The sequence below is a fragment of the Sus scrofa genome, chromosome 11 (genome assembly GCF_000003025.6).
Source record: "Sus scrofa isolate TJ Tabasco breed Duroc chromosome 11, Sscrofa11.1, whole genome shotgun sequence".
NCBI classification, from domain to species: Eukaryota; Metazoa; Chordata; class Mammalia; order Artiodactyla; family Suidae; genus Sus; species Sus scrofa.
The window spans coordinates 75,626,119-75,633,486 of NC_010453.5; the positions used below are offsets into that span (position 1 = coordinate 75,626,119).

At 41.1% G+C, this 7,368-nt stretch overlaps 1 protein-coding gene across 4 annotated transcripts in view; it reads left to right on the plus strand.

The window, feature by feature from the left end:
* TNFSF13B (TNF superfamily member 13b) overlaps positions 1-6,926 on the plus strand; it is a 33,749-nt gene extending 26,823 nt beyond the window's left edge. For 2 of the 4 annotated variants that reach the window (XM_005668531.3, XM_005668530.3), the window contains 3 exons: positions 1,350-1,462; positions 1,548-1,698; positions 5,045-6,926. In XM_005668531.3, coding sequence (XP_005668588.1) covers positions 1,350-1,462; positions 1,548-1,698; positions 5,045-5,157 — 377 coding nt within the window. In that variant the 3' untranslated portion in view covers positions 5,158-6,926. 4 annotated transcript variants of the gene reach the window in all.

The window sequence follows — 7,368 nt, forward strand, 5'->3', positions numbered from 1 at the left end:
TAGGGTCCACGGTCGACTCCAGTATTTGCACAGCATGATGGTGAGAAATTCGGTGACCTCTGGCTGTGGACTCGAGGGGAGGGGCTGTTTACGCTCCTGGCTGGTGTTCCTGTTGAGCCTTTGGAGCGCCTTTTGCAGACTCCTTCCTTTGGCCACGGCTTTCTCTTTGCCCCTTTATCCAGTGTTGGTTCGAGTGACTTCCCCGTCACTCCCCAAGGGAAGCTTGGGGGGCAGGGGAGGAGAATTGCTGCACTGAACAGGGATACTCCAGCTGGCACAGGACAGATGGTTAGGACAAAATTCCTTGAGCATTTCCCAGGGGAGCCTTGGTCACGTGTCCCCCCCTCGGAAGCTCTGTCCTATCGCTGTGCTGGAGAGGAGCTGACTGCCTCCTGTTGCTGTTTGCTCAGCTCTCCACATATAAACTTCTCCTCTCTGGGAGCTGGTGGGGAGCAAACTTGGCCACCCCAAAATGTGTCTCTTTGGCACGAGGATGCATTTAGGGTGACTATGTTTAATTATTATTTTTAAGAAAACTCAGGAGGTTTTTCTTGTTACCTCCTCCCTTCACTGCCTAAAAGAATTTAGACAGAGGGGTTGTTCCTGGAAGAGAGCTGTAACCTGCAAAGAACGTGGGCTGAGGATGCTGGAGGAAACTCTAGCAGGACCTAGAGGTCGGAGTCCACTCCGTCCCATTGTCGCTGGTGACCCAGCAAACATTTGTTTTCCAAACATTGGATTTCCCATTGCTTTGGGAATTTCCTTCATCCGCTTCGAAGTCCCACACTCATCCCCCTGCATCCTCTTTGTCTTCAGCTGAGGATGGTATTCGGGGGGAGGGCTTTGCTCACTTTGGCAGCTTCCTCAGTTTTCCTGGGTCTCTCCCTTGCATGCATGGTATTCAAGTTTTGTTTGATTTGCTTCTGTTGCTCTGTCTCATATCAATGAATTCTTAGGCAGCCAGAAGAACCAAGAATCTAAGAAAAATTTCTGTTGAGGTGGTTATTCAGAGACTTTTTGTCCACTTTTTTGGCCTCAAACTCCCCCAACCAGACCAGTCTTTACTAGGAGAATTGCTGAAATACGGAAGAAATGAAAACTTCAGACATTACCCATGAGGAGCTTGTTTCAAGTTCCTGCATCTGATAGTTGCCTGGGTGAGTTACGTATATGGTGAGGGCTGAGACATCCACGAAGGACTGGGATTTCTCTTCTTTTCCTCTTTTTTTTTTTTTTTAAGGTGAAATTCTCCTCTGAGTTTCCGACTGCGTTTAGTGCCTACGTGGCAGTGAAAAACTGCTTTTCTCAGTTTTGTTCTTTTTTCTTACCAATCACTCTCTTCGTTGTAGGAGCTTATACATTTGTTCCATGGCTTCTCAGCTTTAAAAGAGGAAGAGCCCTAGAAGAAAAAGAAAATAAAATCGTGGTCAAAGAAACGGGTTACTTTTTTATATATGGTCAGGTATGTTCAACCCGCCGCCACCGACACTGTCTGCTGTCTCCCATTTGTGCTCACTTGTAATAAAGTTCTTTGGTTTGTTTCTCAGGTTTTATACACCGATAACACCTTTGCCATGGGGCATCTCATACAGAGGAAGAAAGTCCATGTCTTTGGGGACGAACTGAGTCTGGTGACTTTGTTCCGATGTATTCAAAATATGCCTGAAACACTACCCAATAATTCCTGTTATTCAGCTGGTAAATAACAGTTCTGTATAAATAGACAGAAAGCTGTTCTTCGTATACTGTGTGGTTTTGATTATCTTGAATGATAAGCTAGTCTGTTGTTTTTTATTTTTATTTTTTTGCCCGTGCCCACAGCATGTGGAAATTCTCAGGCTAGGGACCGCACCCACGCCACAGCAGTGACCTGAGCCAGAGCAGTGACAATGCTGGATCCTTAACCTACTGCAGCACCAGGGAACTCCTCCCAAGCTAGTTGGTTTTAATTGGGACAGATCAAATCACTATTCATAAGGTTTTCATTTTTTATGTACTCTTAGAAAGGGCAGTAACTTCACAGCAGCCCACACTGAGAATAATCCTCAGCTGTGTTTCCTTCAACCTGTAATAACAATGAGAGACTAGAGAGAGAATGATTGGCATGTGCTGGGCACTTTCCCTGGTCTCCTTACTTTAATCCTGCCCATGGAAGGGAGGTGGCATTCACTGTCCTAAGTTGCACAGCTGCTAAGCTCCAGAACTGGGTTTAAACCAGCCAGTCTGACCAACTGGGAGCCCCCCAGAATCTCGTCCTTACCTGCCGAGGAAGAAATGCCTGTGGCCAGGTGGCGGGTCGCGTGCAGCGGCACGGTGACTTTCCTCAGCTTCCTGCAGGTGATGCCGGTGTAAGCGGGCACCAGATGGGTGCGTCAGGGAGGTGAAAGTGTAGGTGCGAGCCTGCATTTCAACGCAGGGCCAGAGGAATGCAGAGGAAAAGGCAAAAGGCTTTCCATTTCTCATCTCTTGGGGCTGTAATTGCCGTCACAGCCTTCATCTTGTTTTGGAATAATTTCACATCAATCAAAGCTGGCATTTGGGAAAAAAAAAAAAAGAAAGAAAAAGTTTTGCCTTAAACACATTTCTTTCTGGTGATCCTGGCAAATCCATTCAGGACTCTGAGGAACAGTCACTTCCAGGCAGCGTGAATGGCAGCGTGAGACGCGGGATGGGACTGGCTGTGCAAAGTGAAGGACGCTCTATTCCAAAGGCGTTTACTGACAAGTCCGCGATGGATCCGTTAGGAAGGAAGGGAAACGGTTCTCAAGGACGGAGAGGATGCTCCTTCTGGACCCGCAGCCATAAATAGCCGTGATGGGGTGATGAGGAAGTCTGTGAAACTGGAATTCCCTAATTTTCATAGAGAGGCTTTTTGCCTGCGGCCAGCGTGACCAGTATTTTGGTGTTGCAAGATATGTATAAACAGTGAGGTTATTCAGAACGCTATTTCTTTACACTCCTTAATACTTAGAGCTTTACAACAAACTCTTTTTCAAATTTTCTAATCATCAGGCCTCGTATTTACTTTCTTGGCCAGATTTCGCAGGCGCTTTACTTTTTAAGAAAAATTAATTTAAGCTTAAAGGTATTTCTCCATGTGAATAGCTTAGTATTATTTATGAAAATTGCTCCCTAGGAAATTTCAGGTTTACAAGTTTTATCTGCTCTAGGGCAAAGTTGTTTAAAGCCATCAAAACCCACATATTGGTGTATAAGTATATATAAAGCGCTTCCACAATAATCTAAAAAAAAATTAAAATGATCCATTTGAGGAGCCCACCGTGGACCCAAGGAACCTCTTTTTCGCATGAAGTTGAATCTTATTGTGTCATTGACAAATTGATGTGTTTATGGTATGAAAAGTTAGAGCTGACTGCTATAATCTGGCAGAGTTGAAATGGCCAGTAACTCAGCACTGACATTTTAAGTAGAATCTTGAAGAAGGAGTCAGTGCCCTCCAGCTTTCTCTTGAGAGCCACTATTACTTCCTGTTCTGTGATCTAACCTCTGTCAAAACATTAGATTATCTTCAATCTCTGTGACAAAGACTCATCTATTCAACAAGTAAATTCAATCTCGTTTCTTTAACCACTTCATGTAGTTCCCAAATGCTTCGCCACACCTAGAAAATTTACACCTTGCACTAAGGACACCTAAAACTCTGTTCCTTGGCATGTCGGTCTTGGTTCAGTACAATAAACAAGATCCTTGGAGACAGACCGGTCATTCTGCCCGAAGGAGCCAGCAAAGGTGTCTGGTCCATTTAAATATTCAGTAAATAAGCACCCACTGGCTGGCTCTCGCTGGAGGAAACTCAGGTGCTTTGGGCTTGACAACGGTCTGGAGGTTGAGGTGGATGTGTTCGCTCGATACATTTTCAAGGGGTGGTAATGAAACACTGCCACTGCTTTTAAAACTGTTAGTCTTAGTAGTATCAACAATTCAGATGTTATTTTGTTTGTTAGTCCCTTGGTTTTATTCTCTGCCCCCTCCTCTTTCTTTTTCCTCACACTTTCCTTTTAAAGATACAGCTTCAGGAATGACCTGATATGCTGAGTGTAGTTCCTGAGTTGTGTTTCGTGCTCCTGAATCAGAGGATGCGTGATTGTAAATTAGGCACATGCAGATTTACTGACCAGTTTTGAGAAATCAATTACCTCGTTGCTTTTGATTATAAAGACCAATATGGTCATTTAAGGAAACAAAAATGAGAGGGCCATAAAAAGTAGTCCAAACAACTCCTAATCCTGTAGTCTGGACTCTAGGGAAAGACTGTGTCGGCAGGTGTGCTTTGTTCATGAATAGCGATTCATTTTTTACTTTCTAATAATTTGTGCATTTTATATGCACATTTGAAAGTATCCTTAAGAATATGCATGATGCGTGTATGCATGTGTGTGCATTTTTTAACATTTATTTAACAGCATTTTAAAAAGTTTCCCTTGTCAGTAAAATGAAGCAAAACCACTTTTAACTACGTCATATTCTATTCAGATATGTGCTAAGATTTATGTAATTTTTTTTTTTGCTTATAGATATTTGGTTCCTGTTTAGATTTTCCATTTTATAAACAGTAGATAATGAATCCATCTATATCTGTTATTCTGTTATAACTCCTTCTGCACCTTTTTCTTTCTTTCTTTCTTTCTTTCTTTCTTTCTTTCTTTCTTTCTTTCTTTCTTTCTTTTCTTTCTTTCTTTCTTTCTTTCTTTCTTTCTTTCTTTCTTTCTTTCTTTCTTTCTTTCTTTCTTTCTTTCTTTTCTTTCCTTCCTTCCTTCCTTCCTTCCTTCCTTCCTTCCTTCCTTCCTTCCTTCCTTCCTTCCTTCCTTCTCTCTCTCTCTCTCTCTCTCTCTTTCTTTTTTGGTTTGTTTTTAGGCAAGTAGCCTAATACCTGGCTTAGAGGTCCATGGGTGTAACCTGAGGTGTGAGTGCCTACGTTACCACTTTTTTTCCAAATCAAAGTAGTTTTATTCCATGTTCTTTTGCCTCATTCTCTTCCCCGTTGTACCACTGCTTCAAGCTCTTGTAAATCATTCTTTTCCAGGCATTGCAAAGCTGGAGGAAGGAGATGAACTCCAACTGGCAATACCACGTGAAGATGCTAAAATATCACGGGATGGAGACGGCACATTTTTTGGTGCATTGAAACTTCTGTGACCTACTTACACCTTGTTTGTGGCTCTTGCCCTCCCTCCCTCTGTACCTCTAAAGAGAAAACACTTAACTGGAAATACCAAAAGGGGAAAAAAAAGTAGTTACCATAGCCTTTTCTGTGAGCTGTTTGTTTTGGTTTGCTGAAACTAGACCAAAACAGGAAATTTAACAGACAACCACAGCCAAAGGGTATCATGTGAATTACAAGAAATAGAGTCCATTTAAGAAAAAATAGAATTAGAAAGACTTTTCACTGTAATGCCATGTTGAACAGCTTAGTCATAGCTTCTTGTCTTGGAGGAAGCACAGGACTGAAAGAGGCAGTGGTCATTTCTTCAAGAGTGGTCTTCCACTGTTTCCCGCGGGACAGGGTTCATGCCTGCAGGACATGAAGACATTCTGGAGAAATCTCAGGATTCATCCTCTTTTTTACGTAAAATACCACTTCTTTTTCAGTTAATATTGAGGAAACTAAAAAGAAAAATTGCATACAACCTTGCATTCCAGACGCGAAAAATGAACTGAAAGCTTCAACTTAAACACGGTCTTAGGGTGGACTGGGGGGTTGGGGCTCAGAGATGCAAACCGTTGCATGTGGAGTGGGCGAGCAGTGACGTCCTGCTGCGCAGCACAGGGAGCTGTAGCCAGTCGCTTATGATGGAACATCGTGGAGGATGTTATGGGGAAAAGAATGTGTATATATACATATATGTGTGTATGACTGGGTCGCTTTGCTGTACAGGAGAAATTGATAGAACAGTGTAAATCAACTGTAGTAAAATTTTTTAAAAAAATAAATATCATATTAGACAACTGGACTCAAAAATAGGTTATCAGTACCATTTAAGCCTTTTCGGTTTATTTCATGTTTGCGACTTTTGGCTCTAATATTCTGTGTTACCTGATGGGCCATCCCCAGACATCTCCCCCAGGAGGGAAATGATTCTGTCGTGTGTCTTCCCTTCTGTGTATTTTTTTTTTTTATTGCTGATTTCAGTTACTTCAGAAACTTTTCATGTAGGGTAATTCCAATTCAGGCCTAGAAGCATTAAATGAAAAAAAAAAACTGCGATTATTCTTACATAAAAATAAAAACTGCAGTAGAAGTTAGTAAATACATCTGTTTGTCCCTTCATTTTCTGTCCTTCCGTTTGAAAACAGCTGCTAGTGTAGGTCACATATCCCAGCCTCTAAAAAATCCTCATGTTATTAGCTTTACAGAAGTTTTGATTTAATGAAAGTTTCTGGCATCTTGGGTATGTTACATGCCACATGCTTCTTATAAAGATTACCACACGCCGGAAGACAGAATCCTAATTTTCACTTCCTAAAGAGTCGGATATGAGAATGCTTATAATGTTTCTCTTGTTTTGCTTGTCTTTTTTTTTTTTTAATGTCATCAGTTTAAAGAGTTTACTTCATTAAACCGTTTACTTCATTCGTTTTCACAGCAGATGAAAAAACAGACCCTGGTTTATGCTAGTTTTTCCCAGTTTCCACTAAAATATTTTTAAAGGTGATTTTCTTTTCAAAACAAAGAACATTGTTTGTATTTTGTGTCTATCATGAAACTTTAATAAGACTCTGATTTCTATCGTTTTGGCTTTGGGGCTAAAGTAAAATACACTTTGCAATTTATTTTGTTTTACAATATTATAATAAAACAAGAAGGGATAGTGGAGTTGAAATTTTGAGACCAGAAGGAAGTGAGAGAATTTCTCAGTATTGCTGCTAACTTGGATTGCCAAATAAAAAAATGTCAGTGGCTTTTGCCTCGTGTTTGGCTTGAGTTTGTCTAATAGCGCTCATCTTTTGGTTTCTCTCTATAATGATAAATGTTGTCTAACAATTAGGTGCATCAGAACTCCTGCTGTGGCCCAGTGGGTTAAGAATCTGACTGCAGAGGGGTGGGTTTGATCCCTGGCCCGGCGTAGCAGGTTAAAGGATCTTGTGTTGTTGAAGCTGCTGCTCAGATTCAGTCCTCGGCCTGGGAACTTCCATATACTGCGGGTACAGCCATAAAATTTTTAGAAAATTAAGTGTGTTAAATTGTAAAACATTTATAAAATATTATGTGTTAAGGTATGATAGAAAGTCTTTGAAGTCATGAATATTTTACATAGTTCAAAAAGGGTTTGTTCACATCAATACTATGTATATAAAGTTACATATTAAATATTTCTCAGAGTGTAGATTAAAAAGACAACACTTGGC